We start from the raw sequence: 14,095 nt of genomic DNA, 5'->3' as shown, positions 1-14,095 counted from the left end.
GGTGCTCCCTGGTTGAGTACAATATATATTGATATGTCTTCTTGATGTATTGTCCCCTTTATCATTATAAAATGTCCACCTTTGTCTCGTTACACTTTTTTATCTTGAAATTTATTTTGTCAGATATAAGTCTAGTTACACCTGCTTTTCTCTGAAAGCCATTTGCTTGGAGAATCACTTTTCATCCTTTTACTTTGAGCCTATTTGTCATTGCAGCTGAGATGTGTCTCCTGGAGGCAGCATATGTTTTTGTTTGATCCAATGTGCTATTCTGTGCCTTTTTATTGGTGAATTCAGTCCGTTTACATTTAGGGTAATTATTGATGTATGAGGATCTTTTATAGCCATTTTTCTCTTTGATTTTCTGGTACCTCTGTGTCTCCATTGGTTGTTTCACTTTGTTTCTGTTTGTTGGTTTTGTTTGGTGGCGTTCCATATTTTTTTCCTTTGTTTTCTATATTTTTAAGTTAATAAGTTATTACCTGTCTTGTTGGTAACAGCCATTCTAACAGGTGTAAATATTTTCTTTCTTTTATTTTTTTATTTTTTATTTTTTTTTAAAAAATTTATCTTTATTGATTTCAGAGAGAGAGAAAGAGAGATAGAAACATCAGTGATGAGAGAGTCATTGATCGGCTGCCTCCTGCACGCCCCCGACTGGGGATCGAGCCCGCAACCCGGGCATGTGCCCTGGCTGGGAATCGAACCCTGATCGCCTGGACCCTAGGTCGGCACCCAACCACTGAGCCACGCCTGGCCGGGTGTAAATATTTTCTTTAAGTATCTCAGATTTGTGTTTTTTGTATGTGGTTACCATTATGTTTTTGTTAAAAAAAATTTCATAAATAGTCTTTTTCTTTTGAATACATCTAATCTCCATCCTCCTTTGCAAATTCAGACCTTTGTCCCTTCCCCTTTTATATTTCTGTTGTTACAAAGTATCCCTATTTATGCTGTGAATTCATTTCTGAATTGCTGTAGCTAATTTCTTCTCTTAAAAAATTTTTTTTACCTCCTTTAACTTCTATGTTATACTTAAATGTATAATACCCTATTCTGAATAAAGATTGCAATTTCCTGCTTCTGTCTGTTAGTCATCTAACTCATAGTTTTGTCCCTTTTGTCTTTTTGTTTCAGGTAGAATAACTTCATTATTTCCTAAAATGCAGGTCTTGTGGGAAATTCCCTCAGCTTCTATATGTCTGTAAAAGTCTTTATTTCTCCTTCATATGTAAAGGTTAACTTTGCTGGATATATTATTGGCTGGTAATTCCTACCTTTCAATAGTTTGAATATTTGACTCCACTCTCTCCTAGCATGAGAAATCCAATGGTAATCTAATGGGATTGCCTTTATAGGGTACTGTCTTCTTTTCTCTGGCTTTGAGAATTTTTTCTTTGTCATTAATTTTTGATAGTTTTAATATAATGTGCCTTGCAGGCCTTTTTGATTTGAGATAATTAGGTGTTCTGTTTGCTTCTTGGACTTGAGGACCCAGCTCCTTCGAAAGACTTGGGAAGTTCTTGTCAACTATTTGTTTGAATAGGCTCTCTGTTCCCTTCTCCTTCTGGTATGTCTACTATTCTTATATTGTTCTTTCTGATGGGAGTCAGATAGTTCTCAGTTCTCGTAGTTCTTTTTTCTTTTCTTTTTTACTCTCAAGTCTCACTCTTCTTCCACCAGCATCATTTCTGGATTTCTATCTTCGATCACTAATTATTTCCTCTATCTGGTTAGCTCTATTTCCTAGGCTCACTAGTTCATTTTCTCCTCTTTTATCCAGTTCTTCAGCTCCAGAATTTCTATTTGTTTCTTTTTTTAAAGTTTCAATCTCTGTGGTAAAGTTCTCCTTTTGTTCATTGATTTTATTTCTGAGTTCATTAAACTTCCTGTGTTTTCTTGTATCTTGTTTTCTCAGAACTGCAATCTTGAATTCTATTATTTAATCACATATTTCCATGTCTTTACCTTCTAGAGATTTTATTTATAGCTGCCTTATTACCTTGATTTTTCCTGGTATTTGATGGATTCTTTCTCTGCCTAAGCGTTTATGGGAATAAAGTCTGCTTTGTTTGTTTTTAAGAGTGGCACTTCTCTAGTTAGTAGGTTGGTAAAGTCTTAATTAGTTTACCAGTAGGTGGCGCTGAAGTGCAAGTTTTAAAGTTTCTCTTGCACTGCTATCCTCTCTGGATTCCTGCTCATGCAGGAAGGTGAAAAATGCCCTGTATTCCCTGAGGAGGTGGGTATCTCCTTTGTGAACAGGTTGCTAAGTCTCAGGGCACCACTTCTGTGGGGGAAAGTGGAGGGTGATGGGGTTCTGATCCCATGAAATCTCAGTGCTGTTCTCTGTAGCCAGACACTGTCAGCAGTTCTTCACTGCTGGAGGAGTCCTAGGTGCCTCCACTAGGCTCAGCCACAGTGGGTGGGAGTGGGGTGAGCTGAGATAGGCTGGATGATGCATTTGTGGCTTTGCTCTCCTTGTCAGACCTCAGTTCCTTTACCTCTGTATCTCCATCCTTGTCTCTTGATTTAGCCCAAGCATGTGCCTTCCCCTTGGGGGAAAATGCTTCTGCCTCTCCAGTTCCCAGGGTTGCATATAGTGTGCTCTGTAGCCCAGCCTTCACTGCTACAGCTTCTTCTGGGGCCCACTGCTAGCTCTGGGAAGGTGAGGGGAGGTATCCAAACTCTGTGGCTTTGTTTTTCTGCCTGGCAGTGGCAGCTGCCAGACAATTGTAGCCGTATGTCTGCACTCTGTCTCTGCTCTGCGCAAGCAGGGATGCTCCCTCTACCTCTCTGATCTTCAAGGCTTCAGGGAATGCAGGCTGCAACCTGACTTCTCCCCTCTGCTGAGATATGCAGTGAGCTTCAGGCAGCATCTGTGGCACCCGGCTCTGCTCTTCTTCCTTCCTACCTCCCGTTTGCTCCAATGTGCCCACCATTGGATGTTTCAATGTGCATGTATGGTAAATGGGAACATGGGCCCCTTCCCATGCTCCAACTCCCCCTCCCACCCTATGGGAAATACAGTGAAGGCCGTCTGTAAGCAGACTGTGAGACCCTGGGAGCCTGGCCAGCAACTCAGTCTAGGAAAGGCCAAAGAGAAACTGCTTCTAGATGTGAGCCTGGATCGTAAACAGATAGTATTTTGACCTCACACAGCTTACACACGTACCCCTGCAGGCCGTTTTTCTCTGTTTTCTGTGCTCTCTAAAACCTTGTGCTGGGAAAGTCTAGGTGGCGGCAAAATAAGAGCACTGGCCAGCTGCTCCTGGTGCGGCTCACTGGCCCACTCGCAGGCCAGCTGCTCCTGGTGCGGCTCACTGGCCCATTCGCAGGCTGGGTGGGACTTAGCGGGACAACTTCACCAGTGGCAGCTGGTGTGGCAGTAAATGTCACCGGTCAGCGGCCACTGGTGAGCAGGTTAATTCTAATAAAGCCATGTCTTTCACAGCCAATCCTCTGGGTTATTTCTTTGGAATCCACAAAAAATACAGTGAGTTTTTCTGGGACCTCAGCACTTTGCATAACAGCGTGGATCTCTCAGATGTTTGTGTATTGAGCAGGGAATCCTTTGTTGAATTATAGCTGTTCAAACTGTAACTTCAAGGACAAAGACCAGGGTAACCTCTTACACTGCCAGGCTTCTAATGTCAAAATTAATCAATTTTTGACTGGTACCAGGAAACAAAAATTCATGAATTATTTCCTAAGTATACCTCTTAATTTTGTCCACTTTGCTGTCTGAAAAATTTTATTTTTGTCACCCACTTAGTATTTGGAGAAAAATTATTGTGTCTCATTCATTTTTCAATCCCTAGGGCCTGTACTTTCTCATCACAGAGGAAGCATCGAATACACAACAGAAGAAATCTCTTCCAGATATTGCACACACTCCTTTGGTTCATAAAGAGCGTAGGCAGTATGGCTTCCCCGGCAGGGGCCAAGGGATATCATACCATCAACATTTAAGTTGACTGGCATAAGGATTGGCATTATTATTATTAAAGGTGATATCTAAAACTTACTTTTCCCTTCCTTTACGTACTGCACCCACCACACATTGACCCCACAGGGAGCATCCGCTATCTGTCAATCATTCAACGTGGTTGTGTCAACTCGGAATCAAGTCAGGCTCAGAGATATTAAGAACTTGCCCCATGTCACAGAGATAGTAGTAGAGCAGACAAGGATTCAAAATTAAGTTTCCCAACCTTTAGAAAGTTTTAAGCAGAGTCCAGAGGTCTTACCCACAGGCATATCTGAGGTATACTTTTAAACTGTTTCTAGTTTCCTGAGTAGAAATGGAACCAAGACCCTGACATGTCTCTCTGAGATTGACTGGGCTGAATGCATGAATGGAGGAAGGGGACAGCTCTACTGGGATATCCAGGACAGGGGCTTTGCCCTAAATTACTGTGTGCGACGCTGTGCTCTTTGCCTGTGATCCAGCCATCCGTTGTTCCTATGAAGTTGCTACAGCAGGTTTACTCACTGCTCTTTGCTGTGGTCTATTGGAAAGCCCCCAAGGGGAGACACAGTGAGTCCGCGGTCTCTTCCCGGAGCGTCCGGGGAAGTGAATAAATAGTCAGGTTGGCAGGGGGAGAACACCAGCCAGGTGCGCCAGGTCAGGAGTCAGACTACGGATTTAAACTTGGTTTCACTCCTTTCTGCCTCATGACCTGCACAGATGACACAGAAATGCTTTGCTTCTTTCCTCTTCTATAAAATAATAATAAAGTGTTCACGCAGACTTTGAGGGGGATTTTGCAGATGAAATGAAAACAGCTACATGGCACACAGAACTCAAAACCTGGCACTTAGGATCCAACACATGGCTTCAATCCTCCCAGTGAGGGGAGATCACTCCACTGACCCTCACAGGAGGGGCTCTCCAGAAACATTCCGTTAAAATAGCAATTTATTTAATGAGACGCAAGGGGATTCAGAACCAAATAATCCTCTTGTGCCCTTCACTTTAGGCTCACCTGGCCCAGGCCAGGAGGAAACTCCCCTGGGCGCTGCGCTCAGCACTTCATCCCTGTTCCTGCGTCTTTATTTGTCGTCCGTTGGGAGAAGCAAAGATAATAGAGCGCAGACCTTCAGAAATTCCATCGTGATGCTCGAGGATTCTCAGAAGCTGCTGTGGCACAGGTAAGAGGGGAACAAAACTTTCACTTGCGTGCTTTCCTGGCATGTGGGCAGGGATGTAGAGGAAGAAAAGCCCAACAAAATCAAGTTAAAGGCCTCGCTCGGGACAGGCTTCCAAGCCTCACTAGACCTCATGTTCTCTAGACCTTCCTTCTGTCTTCAGGTCCGCTGTTCTTCACTGCCTCTCAGCTGTGGGCCTTCCCCTCATAACTTCTCTCCACTCACTTGAATGTTTCCTCCCCCAATTTTTGCTTTGATGGGACATTTCTACATCTATAGAGCATCTCCCCTGTTCCTGACACAGAGCTAAGTGCTGCACATAGAGAGGTAGCTACGATGCGCTGCTCTCCTGGGCGGATGAAAAGTCTAGAAACAAACAGATGCATGTGAGGTGATGGCTTGCCCCATGTGTAGTCCAGTCTACCAAGGTACAGAGAGTGTCCAAAGAGGGTGCTGCGTGGGGGTGTCAATATAAGATTTCAGGACAGTGTGGGAACAGGAATAGGACTCGTCCATGTGACTAAGGGAGGAGGAGGACCTGGTAAATGCAAAGGTCCAAAGCTATGAAACTACACAGAATGTCCCCAGAATTGTAAGACGCTGAATATCTGATGTCAAAGCATTGTTTTCCAATGGATAAAAATGTGACTCACACAGATATATATAGAGCACATGCCGAAGACTTATTAATGAGGAGCAAGGGGAGCAAAGCTAGTTTGCAGAGCATTTGAAGAACAGAAATTTATATAGGCAGGAAAGGAATGATGGCATTAGTTTTCTAAGTTAGATGTAAAAATATAGGAAAATAAAACCATAGCCTTTGGGGTTATCTTTTCTACCTGATAGAGATTCCTACAGGGCAATAAACAATAACTTTGGGGGTAATCTTTTTAGCTGAAAAAAAAAAATAATTTGAATGAATGCTGGACAAAAATCACTTGCAATTTATTAAATTCCTATGAGCATTAACTTCATAGAGTCTAGGTCCTAAGCCAAGGGACCTTCCCCCAGAAAGTGAGAGAATTAGGCAGGCAATTAGACAACACTTCACAGTGATAGTTATCCTTCTGCCTCACTGAAAAGTTTTGGGAGATTTCCTCCTTAATACAAAGGATGGATTAGAAGGCAGGAAGAGGGTGGTGGAATGGGAGGTAAAGACAGAGCAACAGGATGGGGGTCAGATCATGGAGGGCACTGGAGTTTGGGCTCTCTCCTGGAGGGATACAGAGCCACCGAATAATTATAAGATGCACACAATGCTGAGACTGGATTTATTCTCACATCCCCTGCAGAATGGGCCAAATGGGTGCCAATCTATTTGTAGCACAGATGAGAGATTAGCAGGATCTGAATTAAAGCAGCATTGGTGAGTGAAGAAAGTGCCCAGGGGCAGTTTATTTTGTCATTTTGAACCAAAGACAGAGGCTTCCTAAATAATAATATTCATATATTCACCTATTTTATAAAAAAGTATTGTAGTGCCCTAGCCAGTTTATCTCAGAGGTTAGAGCATCAGCCCGTGGACTGAAGGGTCCCAGGTTTGATTCCAGCCAAGGGCACGTACCTCGGTTATGGGCTAGATCCCTCTGCCCTTGTTGGGACACATGTGGGAGGCTTGGGGAACGTGCAGGAGGCCAATCCATGTGTCTCTCTCACATCGATATTGCTCCCTCCCTCCCTCCATCTCTTTCCCTTCCACTGTCTCTGAAAAGCAATGGAAAAAATATCCTCAGGTGAGGATTAAAAAAAAAAGGTATTGTAGCAACAGCCATCTCCACCCATTCCTGACTTCTCATGTCCTACTACATACCTGAGGTTCAGGTGTTCCCACAAAGTTCCTGCAGCCTGTCTTCCTAAGATCCTAGGAATCCCGAAGCAATAAAATTTGCATTTCTCACCTGATTATAATCCTCCCATATCTGAAAAATATGCCCTACATCTTTTATTCTACATCTTTTATTCTGCATGCTACACACAAACCCTCCCCCCCCACTACTAGCGCCACCACCAAATATTCAAAATCAAGGTAATTATCTCCAATTCTTTGCTGACTGGTCAATAATGTCTGCCTCCCATCAGAGAGGCCTGAAGGCAATGGATATCATTCCCATTTCATAATCAAACTCATTGTCACTGCAGCCAGGTGCAGACCTTTTCAGCCCTTTGAACTGAACACATAATTATAATCTATATGATTTTGTGATCATATAGAAATATATACAGAGCATGTATCTGATGGTAAATATTTGTTCAGACATTATTCTGGGTGTCTTGGGTTGTTTCTAGATGAGATTAGCACTTGAATCCCTACACTGAGTGAGGCAGATTGCCCTCCCTGATGGGAGTAGGCCTCAGCTGACCAGTCGAAGGCCTGCATAGAACATTAAGGCTGAGTAAAAGAGAATTCCTTCTGCCTGACTACCTTTGGGCTGGGACATTGGGTGTTGTTTTTTTATCCTGCTTTCAGACTAGAAGTAAAACATCAGTTCTTTCTGTTCAAGCCTGCCAGCTTTCAGACTGAAACTACACCATCAGCTCTCCTGGTTCTCAGGCCTCTGAGCTCAGACAGAAACTACACAGTGGCTCTCCTGGGTCTCCAACTTGCCAAGTGGAGATCGGGACTTGTCAGCCTCCATAACCACATGAGCCAATTCCTTACAATAAATCTTTCTATACACACACACACACACCCCCACACCCACCCCCACACCCACACACCCACCCCCCGCTGGTTCTCTTTCTCTGGAGGACTCTGACTTATTCTACAGCTTCGTTTCCTTGTTTTCATCTCATATTTGTTTCTCTTCCTCCTGCTTTCTCGTCTTTCATCTTTTAAATACTATCATAATGGCTCACGATAAATTATCTTTTACTGAGTGATTACTCTGTACCTGACCTGCCCCAGGGGAAAAGGGAGAAGAGGCGGCATCTTGAAACCTGTTTTAAGATAGGAATATATTTCTCTCTAATTTTTTTCTGATCACAAAATAATATATGCTCATTGTGGAAAATTAAGAAAGTACAGAAAAAGAAGTGAAAAAGAAAGTAAGTACCCAGAATCTTACCTCTCAGAGATATAAGCAACATGAACATCCTGGTGAATTTCTTTCCGGTCACAGTTCATCTCTAACTTGCTAATGTTCTATGTGAATGGCTTTCTGTCCTATTCTTTCTATTTAACATTATAACATGTTCACTTTGTCATGTTGGTTAGTGTTTTTTAACCACTCCATTTGGGTTGTTCAAAAACTTCCACAACTATAAACATTATACTCCAACAGCAATGCTCTACAGTGCATTCAAAGTACCATAAGCAGTAAGACTACCGACAGTCTCATACCTAGAACTAAAATAGAGGATTCCCATTTGGAAGGCTCTTAATACTTACTAACTTGATCTCTGAGCCAAAAGGAGTCTTTTCATACATTGTCATGCCAATCACCAACATGTGATAGTCTCATTAAGTTTGATGGGTTATCATTATTATTACTTGCTATTTCTTTAGAGGAAAACATAATCCAGAAGCTGCATTCCTAGTGTTGACCCAAGTGAACTGCAAACTTATGTATGCACATACACCTGCAAATTTTATGTAGCTTTATTCATAAATGCCAAAATTAGAAGCAACCAAGATCTTCAATAGGAAATGGAAACTGTAGTATATCCAGACAATGGAATCTTATTTAGCAATAAAAAGAAATGAGCTATCAAGCCATGAAAATACATAGAGAAATCTTATATATTGCTAAGTGAAGGAAGCCAGTCTGCAAACGTTGCATGATTCTAACCACATGACATTCTCAAAAAGGCAAAATTATAGTGACAGCAAGATCAGTGGTTGGGCGCCAGTAGTTGGAGAGGGGAAGGGCAAATAGGTGGCACACGGGATTTCTAGGGCAGTTTGCAAAGGAGAACCCTGAATAGTGTGGGACATTCATTTTAAAGAGGAGGTGTTCCAGGTAGTAGTGGTGGAAGCAGGGAAGGAAAGGTTATTACTGAAGAGATTTTCAGCAACGTAAGAAAACAACTCTCTTAGATAAAACATAAAACTTAATGAATGAGTTTGAAATGGGTGGCACATTCCTGTTTTGTTACTGTTTCAACATTATTCTTGCCTCCTTCAGGCAATTCCCATAAATATTATGGAAGCAGGGAACCAAACAGCTACTTCAAAATTCATCCTTCTGGGACTTTCCCAAGACATGGACCTGCAGCCCCACCTCTTTGGGCTGTTCCTGTCCATGTACCTAGTCTGTGTTACAGGAAACCTGCTCATCATTGCGGCCATCAGCTCCGACTCCCGCCTCCACACCCCCATGTACTTCTTCCTGTCCAACTTGTCCTTTGTTGACATCTGTTTCACCTCCACCACCGTCCCGAAGATGCTGGTGAACATTCAGACACAGAGCAAAGACATCATGTATGAAGGTTGTATGACCCAGATGTATTTCTTCATGATTTTTGCTGGGCTAGATGATTTGCTCCTGACAGTGATGGCCTATGACCGGTTTGTGGCAATCTGCCACCCCTTACACTACACAGTCATCATGAGCCCTCGCCTTTGTAGTCTCCTGCTGCTGCTTTCTTGGTTAATCTGTCTGACCTATTCTTTGCTGCAAAGTCTGATGGTATTGAGGGTGTCCTTTTGCAAAGAAACAGAAATCCCCCACTTCTTCTGTGAACTTGCTCAGATCCTCAAGCTTGCCTGCTCTGACACCCTTGCCAACAACATCCTACAGCATTTTATAACTAGCCTGCTGGGTGTCATTCCCCTGACTGGGATTCTTTTTTCTTATTCTAGAATTATCTCCTCCATAATGGGCATTTCATCTGCTGGGGGTAAGTATAAAGTCTTTTCTACCTGTGGGTCTCACCTCTCAGCTGTCTCCTTGTTCTACGGTGCTGGCCTTGGGGTCTACCTCACTTCTGGAACAGCTCACCCCTCCAGAAAGGGTTCAATAGCCTCGGTGATGTACACAGTGGTTACCCCCATGCTGAACCCTTTCATCTATAGTCTGAGGAACAGGGACATGAAAAAGGCTCTGAGGAAACTTTTCAGTAGAGAAGCTTACTCTTGGTGAGATTATGCAAGTTAAGGACAATGGAGACCCAAAGTGCTGATAATGTTCCTGAATATGTAGTCTGAAGACATGGAGAAGAAATGCTATTCCTGGTGTACTAGAAGACACCCGAACCAAAGACAAACGTGAAGTAGCACACCCAAAGGCCCACCATCTACCAAGGAAAAAGCATGACCAACCAATAACTAAACTTCTTGTGCAAATAAACTTTCGAGAATGCAGACTCCTGCACGCATCAAAGGGGGAGAAAGCAAGTCAAGGAATGCAGCAGGGGAGAAGGCAGAGTGACAAGTGTTTACACATTAATGACTCATCTTTACCCCTGTTATGTTCTAGCTAAAACAAAGCACCATGCCCACTGCACCAAGTTTTCCCTGGTCTGTCTGGAACCATTTTCTGAACTGTCTCATACTGACCTCCATGACCCCACAGAATTTTACTTGCTGTATTTTCCTTTGGTGGTGGCCATTGACCTATACTGAGGACTTGAATAAAAACTTCTTTGTAGTGTCTACTTTGGGAGAAAGTTCTGTTATTGATCCATACGGGTCAGCAGATCTGCAATGGGAGTCCAAAGCAGTCCACTCTGTCATCCTTGCCTGGTTCATGCTCCACCAAATCTTCACATGCCTGGCTCCTTCTCACAAGTTAGGCTTCAGATCAAAACTGTCTGCTCTTCAGAGGCCTACCCTGGCCACCCCTCCACTCATTCCAGTTTTCATAGCACTTACCATATACTGAGGGGCAGCATAGCATAGTGGCTAAGAGGAGTCCGGGCTCAAATATTTTCATCTAACAAACGGTACGATCTTGCCCAAGTTACTTCTCTGTGCCTCCATACCCTCATCCATAACAACAGGGATGGCAATAACGTTTCCTAAAGAGTTCTGGCAGGGATTAAACGTTACACATAAGGGAGCTCAGAACAGTGTCTGCCACAAGCACTCAATAATTGTTAGTCACCACAAGATCCATGAGGGCCACCGAGGTCTATATTGACCACACAAAGGGTGCAGAGATTATAAACAGCCAGCCAGGGACTCCTCTGTCCTTGAAACCCCATTAAATAGCTGTACTGCCACGGAGGTGTGTGGGGGGTAGGGGTGCAAGTGCAGAGGAGGGATCTGCTATCAGCAGAACAGAGTTGGAACTGGCTAGAGTTGATCTGGATATGGGTTTAGATGGGGTTGTATACATCCCCAGAACTCTCGGAGCACCAAGAAAGCCATGTAGGAGAGGGGGGCCTGTGCAAGCCTCAGTCCTAGGAGCACCACATGCTGATCAGATCTGTAGAGTCCAGCAGGTCCAGGAGAGAAAGTTCCTGGACTAGAAACTAAGGATTAGACCAGGATATGACCCCAGATAAAGACTTCCGACAACAGGGAACTGGGAAAACAAAGCATTCTTTATACTGGTTCAGCTCATGGGGTGAATTTCTTAACCTGAGAGCAAAAAGTAAAAACTTAAAAATAAAAATCTGTCAACATCTGTCTTGCATTGTCTTGATGCCCATGGAACCCTCTTGGTGATCACTGGATTCAGATTCCAATGTTTGAATCCTTTTTACCATTTATTAGGATACTATTGACTATCTCTAAACAGCCTTGGACTCTTTATGTGTAAATAGTTGTTGGGGTGATTGCAGAAAATTAAGTGTTAAATATCTAATATATAGATTCTCAAAAAGTAGTGGGCATCATATTTATGAACACAGCATTTATTTGTGCTCCCATCTTATGCCATCTACTGGCAGGATGCTGTAACCTGGAAAGCTCTGCCCAGCTGCCTTCACCAGAGATGTCTGACGGTGAGATACAAGCTGACTGCTTCTGGGGAAAAAAATCACTTCATTCAGTGCCAGAAGCTCTTACTACCAACCATCCTACGGAGCACTTGGCCCTGGTGACCTGGGCAGATTAGAAGTAGCCAGGAAAACGGGACCATACGAATGAGCCTAGAGCACTATCTGATTTGTCCTCTATCTTTCAATTACTTCCTGGTAGAGAAAAGTATTCCTCTACCACAGTGTTTCAACCTGGGTATTGTTAACATTTGGGGCCAGATAATTCTTTATGATGTGGGGTTGTCCTATGCGTTGTAGAAAATTTACTAGCATCCCTGGCCTTATACACTAGATGCTAATAGCTTCCCCACCCTCACGCCTCAGTCATTAACACTTAAAATTGCCAAATGCCCCTAAGGAGCAAAACCACTCCTGGGTAAGCAGCACTGATCTACCTTGACTCAGAAGAATCAGGAAAGGAAATGCAGAAACAATGAAGTGAGGGGAAGACCCTGGCTTTCCTAAGGCCCAGAACAGAACGGAACTAAGATACCAGTCTCTAGTCAAGCGAGTCCTTGCATGGAAGAGCCTTAGGTCTTCAATAGAAGCCATCTGTTGAATAAGCAGATGAACAGATTTTAATACCTCAACACTCCAGAGGACAAGAACCTTGCCTGCTCACTGGCTGTCTGGGGAACAATCAGGATTACAAAGGGATAGGAAACTTTGGGGGCTCACCAGCTTGACTGTGGTGATGGCTTCACAAGTGTACGCAGAGGTCAAAGCTAATCAAATTGTGTATTTCAAGAATGTATTATATGTCAATTTTATCTATAGAAAGCTATTCCCTCTCCACTAGACACTTGCGATACAAACACTGGCCCTGTGGTGACTGCAAAAATAGCTACGATTTCTTCACTTTCCTGTGCCTACGCACCTTCTGGATAACTCTGAATACCTTTCCACTCTGGGCTTACCCTGTGATTGCACTGGGCAACGGGGTGCAGGGCAAATATGACACAAGCAGGGACTCAACAGACACCTGCACAGTGGAGCCTGTACTCTTCTGAGCCTTCTGGCAGCTTGTATACAGGCCCCACCTACATGGTTTGACGATGTGACCTGAGTGAGAAGCAAGTGACCCCCAAGTCAAACTGGCAGCTGACTGCAGACATGAGTAAGCCCAGCTAAGCACAGCCCAAGCTGTCAACCAACAGAACAGTTAACTAAATAAACTGTGGTTGTATTAAACCACTGTGCTTTGGGTAATTCACTATGCAGCAAATATAAACAGGACCCCTTTATTCCATTCTACTATGGGGCACAGGTCACCTTTCTCAACTGCAAATCTCATCAGATGTCAATGGATTTCCTTTAACTTCCATTAACATTTAAATTGAGAGTGGTATGTAGTGCTAACATATGTTTCTGTGTGTTACATAATCTCATTTTCCCCCTCCAGCTTTATCTCTTGCTTCTAAGATTGTTCTTTTACATGTCAGAGAATTCTTTCTGTGCCTTACACTCAGGATTGGCACACTCATTCAACATTGTACATACGCCTTCTGCACTCGGCTTGCATTGCCTCTTCCATACGGTTCCCTTGACCACTCCAAGTCCAACAACCTCTTCTCAAGACTTCCTGAATGATTAACGGGCCACACTAACTATCTTATTTATTGTTTACATCTGTCCCTCCTCCTTGACCTTTACTCCTTTAAGGACAGTAGTATGTCTTATTATCTTTCTTCCCAAAGCCTAATTCTGTGTAAGACACTTAACTGATAGTCACTAGTTCTCCAGAGAGGAAAAAATCCTGAGTGAATTGGTGTTACCCAAATATTACACAAGACAGAACTGCTTACTGCTGAGAGGCTCCAAGAATTGAAAGCCATAATGACATAAGACTAGGTAAGAGTATAATTAGAAGTCCCCTCCAGAGAGATTGTGTAAGATATTGTCTGTTTCAAGAACTGGCAGGAAGTGTAATGAGACTCAAGAGCCCTGGGACACTTAGGTAGCAAGGGGAATTCAGTTTCTTTCTGTGCTAATTAATGTGATGGAGGGACTGGGCACAAAGGGA

General features: G+C 43.2%; 2 protein-coding genes across 2 annotated transcripts in view; one reads left to right on the top strand and one right to left on the bottom strand.

Moving 5' to 3' along the window:
* The window catches only part of LOC107525686 (olfactory receptor 7D4-like), a 32,616-nt gene extending 21,815 nt beyond the window's left edge, over window positions 1-10,801 (top strand). The window contains exons 2-3 of the mRNA XM_087816698.1: window positions 4,980-5,151; window positions 9,273-10,801. Coding sequence (XP_087672824.1) covers window positions 9,291-10,229 — 939 coding nt within the window. The 5' untranslated portion in view covers window positions 4,980-5,151; window positions 9,273-9,290 and the 3' untranslated portion in view covers window positions 10,230-10,801. The remainder of the gene's footprint in view (window positions 1-4,979; window positions 5,152-9,272) is intronic.
* The window catches only part of OR7D2 (olfactory receptor family 7 subfamily D member 2), a 36,934-nt gene that overhangs the window by 5,901 nt on the left and 16,938 nt on the right, over window positions 1-14,095 (bottom strand). The gene's annotated exons all lie outside the window — the stretch shown is intronic.

Source organism: Miniopterus natalensis, chromosome 4 (genome assembly GCF_054644295.1).
Source record: "Miniopterus natalensis isolate mMinNat1 chromosome 4, mMinNat1.hap1, whole genome shotgun sequence".
NCBI lineage: Eukaryota > Metazoa > Chordata > Mammalia > Chiroptera > Miniopteridae > Miniopterus > Miniopterus natalensis.
This window is presented reverse-complemented; position numbering and strand designations above follow the sequence as displayed.